Source organism: Triturus cristatus, chromosome 7 (assembly GCF_964204655.1).
Source record: "Triturus cristatus chromosome 7, aTriCri1.1, whole genome shotgun sequence".
NCBI lineage: Eukaryota > Metazoa > Chordata > Amphibia > Caudata > Salamandridae > Triturus > Triturus cristatus.
In genome coordinates this window covers 1,853,768,473-1,853,786,248 of record NC_140590.1, presented here as the reverse complement: position 1 = coordinate 1,853,786,248, position 17,776 = coordinate 1,853,768,473, and the positions used below count along the sequence as shown (strand labels likewise).

The 17,776-nt window shown below is 49.8% G+C and overlaps 1 protein-coding gene across 3 annotated transcripts in view; it reads right to left on the bottom strand.

The window, feature by feature from the left end:
- LOC146813454 (uncharacterized) overlaps positions 1–17,776 on the bottom strand; it is a 73,095-nt gene that overhangs the window by 23,451 nt on the left and 31,868 nt on the right. The window contains exons 3-5 of one of the 3 annotated variants that reach the window (XM_085620223.1): positions 12,998–13,102; positions 8,182–8,295; positions 2,815–2,913 (exon numbers count right to left, since the gene is read on the bottom strand). In XM_085620223.1, coding sequence (XP_085476349.1) covers positions 2,815–2,913; positions 8,182–8,295; positions 12,998–13,102 — 318 coding nt within the window. The remainder of the gene's footprint in view (positions 1–2,814; positions 2,914–8,181; positions 8,296–12,997; positions 13,103–17,776) is intronic. The other 2 variants (XM_085620224.1, XM_085620225.1) reach the window with 2 other exon arrangements.

Sequence of the window (17,776 nt, the reverse complement as noted above, 5' to 3'; positions counted from 1 at the left end):
GCACCTGCTGCAATGTAAAAGATAGGCACTGCGAACACCGTAGTGGCAGTCGCATTGTAATGCCTATCGTGGGGCCTCCACCTTGAAGACCAGCGGTCCCATTCCCCGATTCGATGGCGGTGGTACTGAAGTCCGCCTGCCATCGTAGTCAGCCCCTAAATTTGCATTTTATGAATTTGATTCAGCGGGAAATAAATTGATGATTGCAATTTAATTGACTTTGGTTGGCCTCTTATCTATGAGATTTCCCTGTTGAATGTGCCTTTACATTATACATTTTCGGTTGTATGAATTGATTGCATACTACACTCTCCTACAGGTATTAATTTGAGTGTCATTAGGAGTGTCTGGGACCAATTGTTTTCTTAGGAATTGCTTTCTTTACTAACCTTTGCAAAGGGCCCTAAACTTCACAGCAACACAAGTTACATTTCTTTTAGTAATTTGGGATCCGTTTGAGCTACAAAATTGTTTTGGAGGAAATCGTTAGATTATGCAGCAGATGATGTATTATGTGGCAAATATGATACAGCCATAGTTATGTGGAAAACATTTTTCCACTTAATTTTGCCCCAACATTGTAGTTGATCAATTTGTAAGTTCCCCAAACCCAAAAGTCGAGTTTGGGCACAATTTGCATTTTAAAAGCAGCCCTATAACACAGGGCTACTTTTAAACTGACCTCAGGCTTCAGCAGTGCACACATACAAGCGCAGAAAGGGCTGCTGGCCTCTAAACTGCCATGCCTTATTATATTCTAGGGACTTAAAAGTAGTTCTAATCCCCCTGCCCTATTATGTACTAGGGCCTTATAGGAGAGGTCATGCCAATCATAGGGGTACCCTAACCCATAGTGCACCCTAGTGTATGTAGGTGTTTTCACTGTATTTTTAAGTGCCTCTTTCAGAATAGCACTGGCTGTTTAGGCAGAGGCCAGGGTCAGTCAGTCAGGTACCACCAGTACCAGTCAGCAAAAAGTTGGGGAGTGCTCAGGGCGGCTTTGCAACACTAGAGAAACACAAACTCAGAATGTAAAACATAACACCATGGTTGGGGGGTTCTCTTCAATAATCAGAAATGATTTCTATCCTAATGAACCCATTATCCAACATTAGGATAGGGAAAGACTGGGGAAAAATCATAACGTTCTAATCTATACATTGAAGTTTTTATGCAGCTCTTTGATGACGGTTAATAGCTGACTGTTCAATGTTAGGATTTTAACTTATAAACTTCAAATACCAAAAGAATATCTCAGACAAAAGCAGTGACTCACTGACCTTTTGAATTAAAACTTTCACTAGACAAGCCTTCGATCTCTCTCAAAAAAAGAACATTAATCACCAAAGTTATCTTCAAATTTTTATTGTTGCCTGAAAATTGCTGGAGACCAGGAATGCAGCAGCAGGTACTTTTCAAACCATAATGCACTTGCAAACACGACACCCCCACCCTAAGTCAGCGGCCTTTGTTTGCTTTGTGCATTAAGATGCAAGATTCATATATATGTTTTTTTTAAACATTTGGTCTCATTACTATATGAATGTAAATAACAATAAAGCATACATGCAAACTGTGACTACATGCCTGCTTTTCTCAATATTTCACTTCGAAAGTATGCAATTGTATTTGTTTAACGGGCGGTGATTTGTATAGGGTGGCTGGAAAGTGCACAAGGTTGTCCCTGTCCCCCCCAGAATTTTAGTGTCTCCTACGCCCCTGATCCCGGCTTCCACCTTCACTGTGCAACCACAAAAGGAACGAGCTTTGAGAATGAATCACGCGGAACTTCCTGAGAGAGCCCCATGATTGATTGGAAGGGAGGGGGGGGGGGGACAGAAGAGGAGCTGGGAAAAGACACAAGAGGGAAAACAAAACAAGCCTCCATCTCTTGTCTTTATGGACGCCATGTGTTTAAACACATGGCCCATAAAGATAAGAAACCGCTTACAACAGAAGGAAAGCAGGCGAGCCAGTCCAAGTGGGCCGGCACAAAAAGCCAAAGGGAGGCAACATACATAGCTCATTTCCAATGCTGGCCACCGTTTAGCATAAACGGTGACACCAGCCAATGGAAATGAGGGGCGGGGCTTAAAGCCCTCTTCTGAAAATCCTCTCCTACAAAATCTCTCGCGGAGCAGGGCTCTGCCCTGCAACGCCACGCGAGACCCAAAAAGGGCGATGGGTGGAAGGTTAGCATTATCCTCGGCTATGGACAGCACTGCAGGCCATATGTTTGCTGCTTCCTTTACCATGACCGGTCAAGAGGACCAGACTGATTCCTTGACTGACTTACAGGACCCCATAAGGCCAGCCTTGAAGAAGCTACAGCAGCAGACAAAGCAAGGACAAACCCAAATCCCTACCGTGCCGAGCACCCAGAACCCTCCAGTGAACCCCAAACATACTCTCAAAAGTGTCAGGCGTCCCAAACTAGCCTGGCCTGTCACTGCTGCAAATAAAAACACTCGATCACCCCCACCCGATGCAAGCAGACATCACCCCAGAAGCAGCCTGGGGCATCCAGGGTCCAGACCAGGGAAACCCTCTGGCACAACTGGGCACACAGGGGCCAGAACCACCAGCCCTGACCTCTATGCCAAGCACAGAAGGGCACTGACCTATGCAGACCTCTTGCCATGCCTCGGAGGGAGTGAAGGATCAACGCCGAGGCCTGCGCCATGTTTGAGGAACACAACACTCAGTGCTCGAAGTGCGACTGATCATCAGTGGCTCCCAGCATGCTCTCTGGCGCCTCTGGAGCAGGGCCCTGAGGGTGGGAACCGCGCAGGCAGGTAAGTGTCATCTACTCACCTCTGGGGGGACGGACGCTGCTGCTGTCCTCATCACTGGGGCGGTCCAGAACACAGCCCTCTTCCTCTTTTACGATGAAAGACACAAACTCCTCCTCTGCTGCGGAATAAAAACTGAGTTCAAGGACGCGGCACGAGACATTCTGTACATTTCACAACAGGACTTGCATTTCAAACTCCTATTACAAGCTGCAAAGGTCTGAAGACCAAATGGAAACAGAAACATCAAACAGTCAAGGTGAGCTCCTGGAGTCATTAGATCACCAGGGTCTTATCAGGTAAAACCCAGCTTCAATGATAAAACCTAAGCAGTCCTGAAATGGCAGACAGCACATTTGTCTCCCAGAGAAAAGTCAGAAAAAATAACCATAATATTCCCAAACCAACGAAGGAAAAATAAGAAACCCTTAATGGTGAAAGTGAAACCAAAGCAACTGGAGAAAGGGATCAGGAAACGTAAAAAAGTCCCACAGGACAAATGTTGGTATAAAAGGCGATGCAGGTCTGTGTGTATTACCAAACGTGGCCACTAAAGGCCATTGGTGCACAAACACACAATAAGCAGTTACTAGCACTGTGCTGCCCCTCACAGGCCAGGCTGGCAGGGACACTCACCTTTCAGGTAGGTACACTCACACTCCAATGCTTCCGGTCTTGAATGAGTTTTCTGGGAAGGTGAATTCACAGATCCCGGAGGGTGAGGGAGACAGACCTCACTAACCCTGCCTTCTCAGGGCCATGGCATCGCCCAGTTCCTCTGATCTGCGGAGTCCTTCTTCGAATGTGCCATCTATCTTCAAGGCGCTTTGCTTCTTTCGGTCAAGCGTCCCACTTCCTTCAGGTGCTAGATAATTCCTTCCTGTTTTCTCCCAAAGCTCTCACTTCTGGGATCAGCTTGCATCCAGGGATGCAGGTGATGGAGGCAAGCTCCGCCGCTCATTCCAGCCAGGGCTCCAGGACAGGTCCCAGTGCCTACTGGCTCATCACAGGAAAGATGCCCTCTCTATCGGTTAGGTTCCTGGGACCACGCAGAGCTAGCTGAGACCCTCGAGAAGCCTTTACCATTCTTTGGTACAAGAGGAAAGCAGGGACCGGCCTCAGGCTCCTCCTACAGCAGACAGCAGGTTGGTTCTTTTCCGGTTTGGCCTCAGCCTCTCATCCGGCAAACAGCAGCCACGCTCCTCTGATGTTCTCCGTGTCTGGTTGTACTCTGAGATACTGCTGAGAAGAACCTTGTTTTACGAAGGGCCACTAACTAGTGATTGGTGGTAACTCCTAATCTAGTACCAAGAAAATCCAACAGCTTAACCAGCCCACCCCTGCAGCGTTCCTGGTCACTTTCCTCCACCCAGCCTCGGAGAACTCTGCAGGAGAGGGCTTCAAGATAAAAGGACCCGATGTAGGTGGGCGGAGCTTTGGATTGTCCCCAGGGACCATCCTAGTAAACTGAGGAGACCAACCTTGGAACCCAACTCTGGTGTTTCGAGGCCGAGGCCCCTCCTGTCGCGAGCCTAGAGGACATGGCCAGGAACAGGCCACTTCCAAACACCTTGAGCCCAGTGCCCTCTAACCGGGCCTACAACCAGGGCTCCGCTGGGTACTTGCGTTGCCTTTTACGGTTCATGTCTGCCTCCGTCCTCACCTGCAAGAAACTCATCTCTGCCTTCCTGGCTGAGGACGACTGGCAGGCTAGGCCTATTGGTCTCCCCAGAGGAACACTTTTCACCCCATCAAGAGAAGGGAGATCCTGGCGGAAATAACGGATTACTAACCAGGTTTTTAGAAAGAGAAAAACACATTTTAATAATGTCATCTGTGCAGTACATGCTACAAAAATCTATGCTTACTAGTGAATTTGATTTTTGATAAATATAACAGAGGTGTGCAGATGATTACTGTAGATGCTTCCTAAGCCTAGCTATAAAAAATATGACTTTTACTATAGAAATAAATGTCAGTGGAGACAACGAGGTTTCCCATCATGTTTCTGCAAAGACATACCAAACTAAATATTAGGCATGTGCTACTTTTGCAGCATAAGTTACAGGCTTGCAACGCTGCCCATGGGAGACCTAAGTATGTAAGCATGTCCAAATGGTTTCCTTCGATGTGTGCTAGCTACTGCTCCAATCACAGGGAGGCCTGGGAAGTCAGGCTCTTTAACTGGCTCATGAATTCTGCACTGTGGCATGTATGTGGCAGCTCACGTCTATGCCACTGCTGCACTTCCTGCACAATAGGACTGTAGGCAGACCTGAAAGTGAAACATGCCAACTGGGGTCACCCAATCCGACGCCATGTTTAAAGGTCAGAGCCCAAGCAAAGCTCACGGTTTAGCAGGTACATGGTGCCATATTCAAATAATGGCAGCAAGTCAAGCTTATAATATATAAGGAAAGGTGATTTCCCCCATAATTAAAAAGACTAATTACAATTAAAATCGGGGATCCATAACCCCTCTTGCTCTTGGGGCGTCTTCTTCCAGTGGCGTGGCACCCAGGCTGTCTCCTTAGTTTACTTTCTTTAAAATCTAAAGAGAGAAACTTTGCACTTTCACCAGCCTCAGTGTCTCCAACAGCAAACCAAGGCCCAATGACTGAGTCCCTGATATTGTCCTATTATCGCTTGGCGATTGCACCTCCCCGATAGTGCAGGCCTGATATACCAGAGGCAGACTCTTGCCAATGGTTGGTCTAAGGAACCTTGACGCTGCCTCTAGTTCGCGTGGCCCTATGACGTGAACTCTCTGTTTATCAATGGATGTTGGTCCTCGCGCTGTGTTTCACATGGAGAATGATCCTCTGTAATGTTCCCCCTTCCACCCTAGACATGACTTTGATCTAAAGCTACCCCCCAGAACGAGTACCTCCTAGATTCGAGAAAGCACCCCTCGAGGGCAGATGTCTTCGAGTCCAGGGGCAGATGGCACAGTGTTGTCATACTAGACACAGCTTCAGATTTACTGGGACGTATTTCCACCTACGTCGAATGTGTGTCGACCATCTTGTGTTCCGTGGAGCGCCCTCCTGTATCATTCTTGTCTCCTCCTTCTGCCGATCAAACCCCGATCTGTTCAAGGGGTGCGGTTCCGGGGCCTGTGATCGCCGCGTGATGCCCGAGCTCCAATCCCACTGCCGCCTGCTGGAATAAAGCTGCCCTGCTCGCCTAGTTAAAGCTGGAAAGTCACAGGTACAAACGTCAGCTCAGTTGTAGTACTATCTGACATCTTGACACATTAGTGGTTAACAACAGTACTCCCTGCGGATACTGACAAGTAAGCCTTGGCTGCTACAAAGCCCAGAGAAACACTGCGTTAGGAAAACCGCTCCAGGAACGCGTCGGCCACGCGAAGGAGGGTGCAGTAAATTCAGGTGCAGTTACTCACTCAAAAGCAAAAAGAAACATGAATTACACGACAGCCGAGGGAGCGTATCTATACATTAATGTATGCAAATACAAAGGCACCGGGTCTATGAACAAACCAGAGTTCAAAGGGTTCTTGCCACTGTCAGAAATCAGGAAAGCGCGTGAAACTGGCTGGTGAATAATGGAGAAAAAGAGCAGCTGGCCTGTGAAACTGCGAAGGAGTCCTCTGGTGGCGACGGGCAGGGGAGCGGCAAAGGCTGAAAGGACCTATGGAGTATGGTCTTCAGCTCCTGCGCCTCCTGCCCCAAATGCAGACCTTTCCAGCAGATGCATCCCAGAGGGCAGAGCACAGAGGAACTCCTGACCTTTGGGAGGGGGCAGCATGTGTCCTGAGCTTTGGAACAGAGTGCAGGGGGGTCTTCTAATGCACGGGCAGGGTCCAGCTCCAGGCATGCATCCGCGAAGGGATCTGGCTTCATGGTGGGGAGGGCCGGCAGCGGAACACAAGGAAAGAAGGTTTGACTCAAGGATGTAGGCCACCTTTCAATCCACAGCCTTATTTTACACTTGAGGCATGAGAGTGCAAGGAAAAGGGGATGTAGTGAGGATTGTCTCACAACCTGAGGCAGCCTTGCCGCTCCTGTCAGCACGGCGCTACGCGACCTGCAGGAAGGGTGAAGCCAACAAACAGGGTTAGCTGAAGAGTGAACTGTCATTGGTTGAGGTGGTCATGGAGACCTCATTCACCCATGGGGCTGTTTGGGGTAAGCATGTTTAAAAACAGCTAAGATACTGAAGCCTACATTCTCGAAGATCGCGGGTTTTGAGATGTTACCTGAAAGGTCGATCCTGTCGAGTGTGATGGAGCTCAGCAGGAGATTTATTCACAGGTGTGGATCCAGGACAGAAAGCATCCCCCTCTCGTTTACTTTTTGGACACCATGATATATATAATACATGGAGCTAGAGCAGAGTAATGAAGGATGGTCAGGCAAACCGTCCTCCAGATAGCCAAGCGCCCATCATCCACCATCTTTGCAGGAGTGCCCAGGAGGCAAGAGTACATGTTGGACGCTTTGGGAAATGTGGCCTTTTTCCAGCTGCTGTCGGAATTATTGTAGAGATGACACCAAAGCGTGGTGGATCCAGCCTACGGTGGGAGGCTGGAGCGTGTTGATCTAGGTGATGAAGAGTGGTCAGAAGAGTAGTGCGCCCTACGGCATGCCTGTAACACACATGTCACCTGGCAATGTTCAACAGGTTCTGGTCACGGAAAGTGAACCTGCAGAAAGTGATTAATAATCCAGGAGACAAAGTAAGGCTATTGTAGGGATGTTTGTAGTTTAAGGATGTGCGGCAAAGAAGGGAGAGTTGCTGGTGAGTAAATGCGAGCCTCGTACTGGATCCCAGCAGCGAAGTGAGAGTTTGTAAGAGCGGGGAGAGACCATTCTCTGAATTTGCAATAGGGATTTTAACGAAGAACCTACAGGGCTTTGCCATAGGATCCTATAAAGAGCACAGACCATTGTCATTAAAAGTCACAAGTGTCCTGGTGAAGGCCTAAGAACAGACAATAGGAACCGCCTTTTACGAAGCGATCTCATTGTCATTAGTAGGATTGGATCGCTTTTAAGATCTGTGCTAAAGCTTCCGCTTGTTAGTCTGAAAGTAAAATAATCTAGGGTTTTTACTAACTGTGTACAGCAACAGTACTTCTGTGTGAGAGGTAACAATCAGGTAGGTGCTTCTAAGCCGGGAATGGCGAAGGTTACAGAGGGTGCTGCGTTGGTCCTCCTCGGCTCCTGCGATGGATGAGCTCACAGGGGCCATCTGTGCACAGTGATATTTACAGAGGATGTAGCATTTGTCCTTCTTTACTTTCCATTACTAAAACATTGTATGTCTACAATTCATTTCAATAGAATACTTGGTACTTTATGAGTGACTGAATAGAAGGGCTGTGATCCCTCCAGCCCCAAACATTCCACGTCTTCTGCCTGACCTGTGCCGGGATCGCGCACGCCTTCCCTTCCAGTCGCCTCCTGAGGGCGCTTCGGAATTCGCCGTTCCTCTACTTTTATTTCCAGTGATACTGCAGAACTGGCAGTCACAGAACCTGTAAATCAAACACTGAGTTAGTAGCATGCTTTCAAACTGGCTTCTTTTTGTATAATGTAATGTCTATGAATTTTCAGATGCAATATATGGGATAAAGTACCCCCTGCCGTGTCTTATGAGCAGTCAACAAGGAGTTTAATGACCACACAGAGGCATGAGGCCAAATTCATTTATAAAGTCACGGGACACTGAGGTGGCTAGCAATATTATCTTTGCATGACATAAAGGGTATTTTATTCCTTAGAATACATGACCACACCATCCCTCTGCCCCACCAGACTTTCTTGTTCATACTTAGTCTGTTGAACAAACTGACGTGAGTGATCGTCCTACTGCAGATATCCACGATGCATCTGGGAATTGCAATTTAAAAATAAACACTCTTTTGTGCAACTTGTAATTTGCTGCAAAAACAGATTTGACAGCGTTGAACATACGTTACCATTAGATCTGGTCCGCATGCCTGGTAACATGATCGCTGTCCTGCTGCACTGAAGTGCGCCCATGCAGTACAGACGGATTCCACCACTAATACCCCCCCCCCCCACTGCTGGCTGCATTTTACAACAAAAGGGAGAAGAGGAGTTGGCCTAACGGCTAGGGCGGTCGCCCTCGAATCTGGGGAACCTGGTTCAAGTCTCGGCGATGACGCTGAACATCCTGTGATTCTGGGCAAATCACTTAACTTCCCCATGCCTAACAAAAATGAATGTGTCCTTGTGTAACGCAACTGGTGCTCATGTACAGCGCTCCGATACCCGATATCGGGTCAAGTTTGCGCTATATAAAACTGCATTAAAAAAAAATAGACTGGGCCTTTCGCTGCTGACGTGGTAGTTGCATTCGGAACAATAAGCTACTGTTCACACTCTCTGCCAGCAGGAGGCACTATGACGTCGAGACTCTTCTGTATACAGCAAATTAAGAGTTAAGTGGTAATCACTTATGTCAAGACTAGTTTAGTACTAGACTACTGAGTAAATTAGAAACAGGTTTTATTAGGGGTGTGCCTAGTTTCAAAGTCAACCAACTTTTTAAAAACTTTGAAGCTGCCCGAAGCGAGAAGAATGAAATTTAAAAAAAGGAATAGTTTACAAAACTCCCACTTAGGAATGTTCAGAGCAGTGTGTGGACTGGCACTGCGTGGGCACTGTCCTTCACCCCCTGCTCTGAGCTAAGTGTGGTAAAATATTGTGCCCACCCTTGTCCGCCCCCAACAAGATCCACCCAGCGATGCCATCCACACCACGCCTTCCCAGCAGGGTTGGATTGGGATTAAAAATCGGCCCGGGCACGCTATAAAAAAGTGGCCCACATTTGCATATAAAGGGTAGGGGGTGAGGGGGAGGGATTCACAAAATGCACAGATTAGTTTACGCCGGTGAAACACATCTGAAAACAAGTGAGGCCACTCTTGCTCAGGCCGCCTGCACGCGCTCCATATGCATATATTAAAGGGCCGGCCCAGCATGGGGAGTGAAGGGAGTGAAACCTCTGCCGTTGATAAAAGGGAGGTAATGGACGCCCATCTGCCTCCAGAAAAGCCACTCAGGCACCCACTGGGCCGCTGGCGGCATCGAACAATGCAGAAACCGCCAAATCGCCCCCCAGGCCGCTCAAAAAAGCAGCCCACAGCGGAATTCAGATACCGGCCCCTTGGGCATTGCCCGAGTGCCCGTGATAGAGCGTCATGTTATTCTGAAATTTGTAGGGGTGCACCATATTCACCGTTAGTCAGCACCCGCATATTAATCGAGCTAGAAAGAGCATCTTAGAACGAGCTCTGACTAAGTGAATGTACTTCTAAGGAAGTCTTCACTTCTGACACCTTTTCTTCTCTTGCCTGGGAAGGAAATGTTAAGTAGGGATGTCACCTTACAGGTAGAGTAGGGGAAGACTAACGGATTTTCTTTAGGCTAATGATTCCTAATATAGATATTGGATTTACCATTGCATTTCTTATGCTTCTTGATCTTGTCATTCTTTTTGTTCTGAGTCGTATGAGACTTTTGCGCAGATTGGCGTTTGTATTAGTGCCCATCTATCTTCTTCACCTTGTGCGGAGTTGTTTGTATGTGCAGTTATTTTTGGTTGTAATAAAATCCTACAAATTTTAGATTCGGAGTCAGTGGTCCTTTCCAAATGAGATCTAATTTTGGCGATTATGTTTTAATAATTATATTTCCTCCCCTCTACACTATTTAGCAGATAAAAAGATCCTGGCGACCTGAGAGGATTCTTGGAGATAACCAGGTAGTCAAGAATCCGGCCTCATCACCCGCATTACCAATCTGACGCTGCTTCCCAGCTGTGCCCCACAGCTGTACCAACCCTTGTTGGGAGCAGGGCCAGAACACATGTATTTGCGCCCTGGCACAGCCCACGCCTCTTTCTTTTATGTGGGGATTGTAGGGGTTTGGGGCAGGTTCCAGACAATTCCCTGCTGCAGAATGTCCCACCCACGGGAAGTCCAGAAGTAGCAAACAGTCACTGCGGCTTGTGAGGCGCTTGGGCAGCTCTACGGTGACAAATACTTTAAGGAGGACAAAGAAAAAACCTGCCAGCAAGTGCACATGGCCCTGCTTGGAGGCTTTCGCATTAGCAAACACGTGTATATTTGCAAATGGATCTATGTAATATTTGCATTGATTTCCTTTCAGGGATTAGGAAGTCTCTGCTTTCTTAACTTTCATCTAATCAGAAATAGAATTAAGGTTAGCTTTAGGGTTAACTTTAAGTTACAATTAGTTTAGGGCAGGTTTTCTATGCCCTGTACCTCTAGGAAATGTTTAATATATGCACCCCCTACAAAAGTCTTGCCGGATCCCTGTTATGCATACAGTACATATGTTCCCTCTCAGATGTACCGCCTGAAATGCCATTCCGCACCCCGAGGATCCCTGGTTTAGGGTCACGGGTGAGGCACAGGCAGAAGCTTGAAGGTTTTTAAATCTTATTTAAATTCGATAAAAGTTATGAGAAGCAGAATCATGTTGGTTGAAGTAGTGCCAAACACACCCTTATATGACGATACAAATTCATTCCTACTGAGAATTTCGTCAGGGCGCGGCTTCCAACCGCCAATCCGCATAACAAAGTTGATTGTCCAGTGAGGCGACTATCAAACCTCGCGCCCTGACGAAGCACAGGCAATGAAACATGTTGGCCTACTTTGTAAAGGTTTGCAACATGCTGTGCTTTTAATTTGAGAAAGCTCACACGTGTGAATAAAGAGGGCAATGTTAATTGTGAGTCTTATCTCAATTTTAATTGTGTGACCTACTGTCCTGAATTAATCACTGGGTTTTTTCTGTCTGGAGTTACACATTTTTCCTCACCCTCTCTGGCTTCTTTCTGGACACGCGTTCTATCTTTTCAGTGAGTAAGCAACCAATGATGATAAACGTGGGCATGCTGGTGAGAACCTGCCGGTAGCCTCCCTGGTGTTGGGACGTGAGGTGCTTCCTGACCTTTCAACTTACTTTCGAAGTGTCCTATACGTACATTTTGTGGTTAGGGTTGTATTTTTTTCAGATAGCCCGCATACATTTTTTTTTTCCAAATAAGAATATATGTAGCATTTAGGACTGGCCAATAACTGGACATATGGCCTGCTGCTGGGTGGAGGTACATACCCCCGAGAGAATATCCTTTCCTTTGCAAAAAATAAAAACTGCCCTTTTTTTTTACAAGCCGGGTCTTTGTTGTTTGAGTGATTTATGAGTGGAGGGCGACCTGGCTTTATTTTTCCCCCTAAAGCTCCCCATTGTAGACATCCTTTTCCTGATCACCTTGTCCTTTGATCTACTCCCATGATTATTACTAGAGCGTCGGAGCCTGCCCAGTGTCCCTCGGAGCCTGCCCAGTGTCCCTCGGAGCCGGCCCAGTGTCCCTCGGAGCCTGCCCAGTGTCCCTCAGAGCCTGCCCAGTGTCCCTCAGAGCCTGCCCAGTGTCCCTCAGAGCCTTCCCAGTGTCCCTCAGAGCCTGCCCAGTGTCCCTCGGAGCCTGCCCAGTGTCCCTCGGAGCCTGCCCAGTGTCCCTCAGAGCCTGCCCAGTGTCCCTCAGAGCCTGCCCAGTGTCCCTCGGAGCCTGCCCAGTGTCCCTCGGAGCCTGCCCAGTGTCCCTCGGAGCCTGCCCAGTGTCCTTCAGAGCCTGCCCAGTGTCCTTCAGAGCCTGCCCAGTGTCCTTCAGAGCCTGCCCAGTGTCCCTCAGAGCCTGCCCAGTGTCCCTCGGAGCCGGCCCAGTGTCCCTCGGAGCCTGCCCAGTGTCCCTCAGAGCCTGCCCAGTGTCCCTCGGAGCCTTCCCAGTGTCCCTCGGAGCCTGCCCAGTGTCCCATCGACCTGTTCTAGAGATATTACCTACAGTTTTTACCTCTCAGGATTACGTTGTCGTTTCCTTTTTGTTCCGATCATTTATTTGTAAAGCGCTCTGACACCCTCACACGTCATGTTCGTGCTACATAAAATGTTATAAATGCATTATATAATTAAAAGTCAGAACCCAAGGACCAGGAGGGGGAAGGGCGATGGACTGGCCTGCTCCATTCTAACTATCTGAGGCACTCCAAGGTTTCGGTTTGTAAACCTCAATGGGGTGCAGTGTCCTTCTTTGCTGCTGGTGTGTCTGGTGTGCAGGGTTTAGTTTTAGAACCCCGGGATCCCTGCACCCCTGTTCAGAGCATGCCAACCCTTCTCACCCACCTGTGGAGTGTGTGCCGGACAATCCACGGTCCGGGGCCTGCTGACCCCCGGGGCTCCGCCTGGACTTATCTTTGGTTCTCCATGAAAATGTGGCAATGAGAGGGCCTGGAAAAAAAAGCAAAACTATAAGCCATATTTCACTGGGCCTTGTGCAATGTCAACACACAACCGTGCAGCACAACATCAGACATAACAAGAGGCACAGGGCGGTTTGGAAGTAACCAAAGCGGGGGAGCGAGAAGCGAACAGGCAGCGCAGAGAGCAGCCCTGGAATGAAGTCCAAGGTGCTTCAAAGCAAAGAATGAAACGAGAGTTGTAGGACCACAAACCACACAGGGTCAGTGATCAGGCGACAGTAAGGAGCACTCACAGAGGAACAGGAGTCAAACCTCAGCTAACCATGCAGGCAGAGACTGCAGAGGAAGGCTGCGACAGCCCCATATTCACACATAAGTAAATTAAAGAAAGCGATGTACAAAAGTACAGAACCATCCCTGGTGAACGCAAAGCGTGCAGAGATCGCCCTATGTGGGAGCGCAGACTGTGGTGGAGGCAGCACACTGGGTAGAAGCAGTGATGCAGTACCACAAATAAAGACCGACGAAACCACTGCACATTGCCAAAGAACGATTACTAGCAGTACACACCAGAACGCAAAAACAGGCGTGCATTGACAAAAGTGACTGTCAGCAGGTAAGTTCACGTGGGAACCTCTCCGACCGTGGATAGAGGCAACCCCACGGGCTGTAGAAGAAACAGGAAGCAGGCTGGGAACTAGCACAGGCAGAGGAGAACTCCTTATCATACAAGTAGGCCAGCGGGGGGGTGGGCATTTTGGTGTGTCCAGGGCGTCGAGGTATTAAACTGATAGTGAGCAGACATATTTCATTGCAGGTATAGAGGTGTGATTTGCAGCTATTAAGGGGTGCAGTGAATCACCAATTAATGAAATGGGTTTCAGTTTTAAATGAATAACACCAGTAAAAACCCACCAGACATATACAACTTTCAGTTCACTTCAAACCAGAAACCATCATAAGAAGTCGCCTCCAACTAGCAGCACAAACAGACCAGGAAGGGCGGCAAACTGGCTGAGCAGCAAGCAACCCACTACAGTCATCTCCACGCCTCCGGTGTGTGTGATCGCTTTTCACAGTGGTGAGCTCTGGGAAGGGCTGCTGGTGGGTCACAAGTCTTCACTGCTGGTGCTGCTGCATTATTAACACTGTGGGGGGCAGTCCTCTCCCCACCTCCTGTGTGTGCGATTGCTGTTCACAGTGGTGAGCTCTGGGAAGGGCTGCTGGTGGGTCACACGTCTTCACTGCTGGTTCTGCTGCATTATAAACACTGTGGGGGTCAGTCCTCTCCACGCCTCCTGTGCGTGTGATTGCTTTTCACAGTGGTGAGCTCTGGGAAGGGCTGGGGGTGGGTCACAAGTCTTCACTGCTGGTGCTGCTGCATTATTAACACTGTGGGGGTCAGTCCTCTCCACGCCTCCTGTGTGTGTGTGATTGCTTTTCACAGTGGTGAGCTCTGGGAAGGGCTGGTGGTGGGTCACAAGTCTTCACTGCTGGTGCTGCTGCATTATTAACACTGTGGGGGTCAGTCCTCTCCACGCCTCCTGTGTGAGTGATTGCTTTTCACAGTGGTGAGCTCTGGGAAGGGCTGGTGGTGGGTCGCACGTCTTCACTGCTGGTGCTGCTGCATTATTAACACTGTGGGGAGCAGCCCTCTCCACACCTCCGGTGTGTGTGATTGCTTTTCACAGTGGTGAGCTCTGGGAAGGGCTGGGGGTGGGTCACAAGTCTTCACTGCTGGTGCTGCTGCATTATTAACACTGTGGGGGACAGTCCTCCCCACACCTCCAGTGTGTGTGTGATTGCTGTTCACAGTGGTGAGCTCTGGGAAGGGCTGCTGGTGGGTCACAAGTCTTCACTGCCGGTGCTGCTGCATTATTAACACTGTGGGGGACAGTCCTCCCCACACCTCCAGTGTGTGTGTGATTGCTGTTCACAGTGGTGAGCTCTGGGAAGGGCTGCTGGTGGGTCACAAGTCTTCACTGCTGGTGCTGCTGCATTATTAACACTGTGGGGGGCAGTCCTCTCCACGCCTCCTGTGTGTGTGATTGCTGTTCACAGTGGTGAGGTCTGGGAAGGGCCGGTGGTGGGTTACAAGTCTTCACTGCTGGTGCTGCTGCATTATTAACACTGTGGGGGGCAGTCCTCTCCACACCTCCTGTGTGTGATTGCTTTTCACATTAGTGAGCTCTGGGAAGGGCTGGTGGTGGGTCACACGTCTTCACTGCTGGTGCTGCTGCATTATTAACACTGTGGGGGTCAGTCCTCTCCACGCCTCCTGTGTGTGTGATTGCTTTTCACAGTGGTGAGGTCTGGGAAGGGCCGGTGGTGGGTCACAAGTCTTCACTGCTGGTGCTGCTGCATTATTAACACTGTGGGGGGCAGTCGTCTCCACGCCTCCTGTGCGTGTGATTGCTTTTCACAGTGGTGAGCTCTGGGAAGGGCTGGTGGTGGGTCGCACGTCTTCACTGCTGGTGCTGCTGCATTATTAACACTGTGGGGGTCAGTCCTCTCCACGCCTCCTGTGTGTGTGATTGCTTTTCACAGTGGTGAGCTCTGGGAAGGGCTGGTGGTGGGTCACACGTCTTCACTGCTGGTTCTGTTGCATTATTAACACTGTGGGGGTCAGTCCTCTCCACGCCTCCTGTGTGTGTGTGATTGCTTTTCACAGTGGTGAGCTCTGGGAAGGGCTGGTGGTGGGTCACAAGTCTTCACTGCTGGTGCTGCTGCATTATTAACACTGTGGGGGTCAGTCCTCTCCACGCCTCCTGTGTGTGTGTGATTGCTTTTCACAGTGGTGAGCTCTGGGAAGGGCTGCTGGTGGGTCACAAGTCTTCACTGCTGGTGCTGCTGCATTATTAACACTGTGGGGGTCAGTCGTCTCCACGCCTCCTGTGCGTGTCATTGCTTTTCACAGTGGTGAGCTCTGGGAAGGGCTGGTGGTGGGTCACACGTCTTCACTGCTGGTGCTGCTGCATTATTAACGCTGTGGGGGGCAGTCGTCTCCACGCCTCCTGTGCGTGTGATTGCTTTTCACAGTGGTGAGCTCTGGGAAGGGCTGGTGGTGGGTCGCACGTCTTCACTGCTGGTGCTGCTGCATTATTAACACTGTGGGGGTCAGTCCTCTCCACGCCTCCTGTGTGTGTGTGATTGCTTTTCACAGTGGTGAGCTCTGGGAAGGGCTGGTGGTGGGTCACAAGTCTTCACTGCTGGTGCTGCTGCATTATTAACACTGTGGGGGTCAGTCCTCTCCACGCCTCCTGTGTGTGCGATTGCTTTTCACAGTGGTGAGGTCTGGGAAGGGCCGGTGGTAGGTCACACGTCTTCACTGCTGGTACTGCTGCATTATTAACACTGTGGGGGCAGTCCTCTCCACGCCTCCTGTGTGTGTGATTGCTTTTCACAGTGGTGAGGTCTGGGAAGGGCCGGTGGTGGGTCACAAGTCTTCACTGCTGGTGCTGCTGCATTATTAACACTGTGGGGGGCAGTCCTCCCCACACCTCCAGTGTGTGTGTGATTGCTGTTCACAGTGGTGAGCTCTGGGAAGGGCTGCTGGTGGGTCACAAGTCTTCACTGCTGGTGCTGCTGCATTATTAACACTGTGGGGGTCAGTCCTCTCCATGCCTCCTGTGTGTGCGATTGCTGTTCACAGTGGTGAGGTCTGGGAAGGGCCGGTGGTGGGTTACAAGTCTTCACTGCTGGTGCTGCTGCATTATTAACACTGTGGGGGGCAGTCCTCTCCACGCCTCCTGTGTGTGTGATCGCTTTTCACAGTGGTGAGGTCTGGGAAGGGCTGGTGGTGGGTCACAAGTCTTCACTGCTGGTGCTGCTGCATTATTAACACTGTGGGGGGCAGTCGTCTCCACGCCTCCTGTGCGTGTGATTGCTTTTCACAGTGGTGAGCTCTGGGAAGGGCTGGTGGTGGGTCGCACGTCTTCACTGCTGGTGCTGCTGCATTATTAACACTGTGGGGGTCAGTCCTCTCCACGCCTCCTGTGTGTGTGTGATTGCTTTTCACAGTGGTGAGCTCTGGGAAGGGCTGGTGGTGGGTCACAAGTCTTCACTGCTGGTGCTGCTGCATTATTAACACTGTGGGGGGCAGTCGTCTCCACGCCTCCTGTGCGTGTGATTGCTTTTCACAGTGGTGAGCTCTGGGAAGGGCTGGTGGTGGGTCGCACGTCTTCACTGCTGGTGCTGCTGCATTATTAACACTGTGGGGGTCAGTCCTCTCCACGCCTCCTGTGTGTGTGTGATTGCTTTTCACAGTGGTGAGCTCTGGGAAGGGCTGGTGGTGGGTCACAAGTCTTCACTGCTGGTGCTGCTGCATTATTAACACTGTGGGGGGGTCAGTCCTCTCCACGCCTCCTGTGTGTGCGATTGCTTTTCACAGTGGTGAGGTCTGGGAAGGGCCGGTGGTAGGTCACACGTCTTCACTGCTGGTACTGCTGCATTATTAACACTGTGGGGGGCAGTCCTCTCCACGCCTCCTGTGTGTGTGATTGCTTTTCACATTAGTGAGCTCTGGGAAGGGCCGGTGGTGGGTCACAAGTCTTCACTGCTGGTGCTGCTGCATTATTAACACTGTGGGGGGCAGTCCTCTCCACGCCTCCTGTGTGTGTGATTGCTTTTCACAGTGGTGAGCTCTGGGAAGGGCCGGTGGTGGGTCACACGTCTTCACTGCTGGTGCTGCTGCATTATTAAC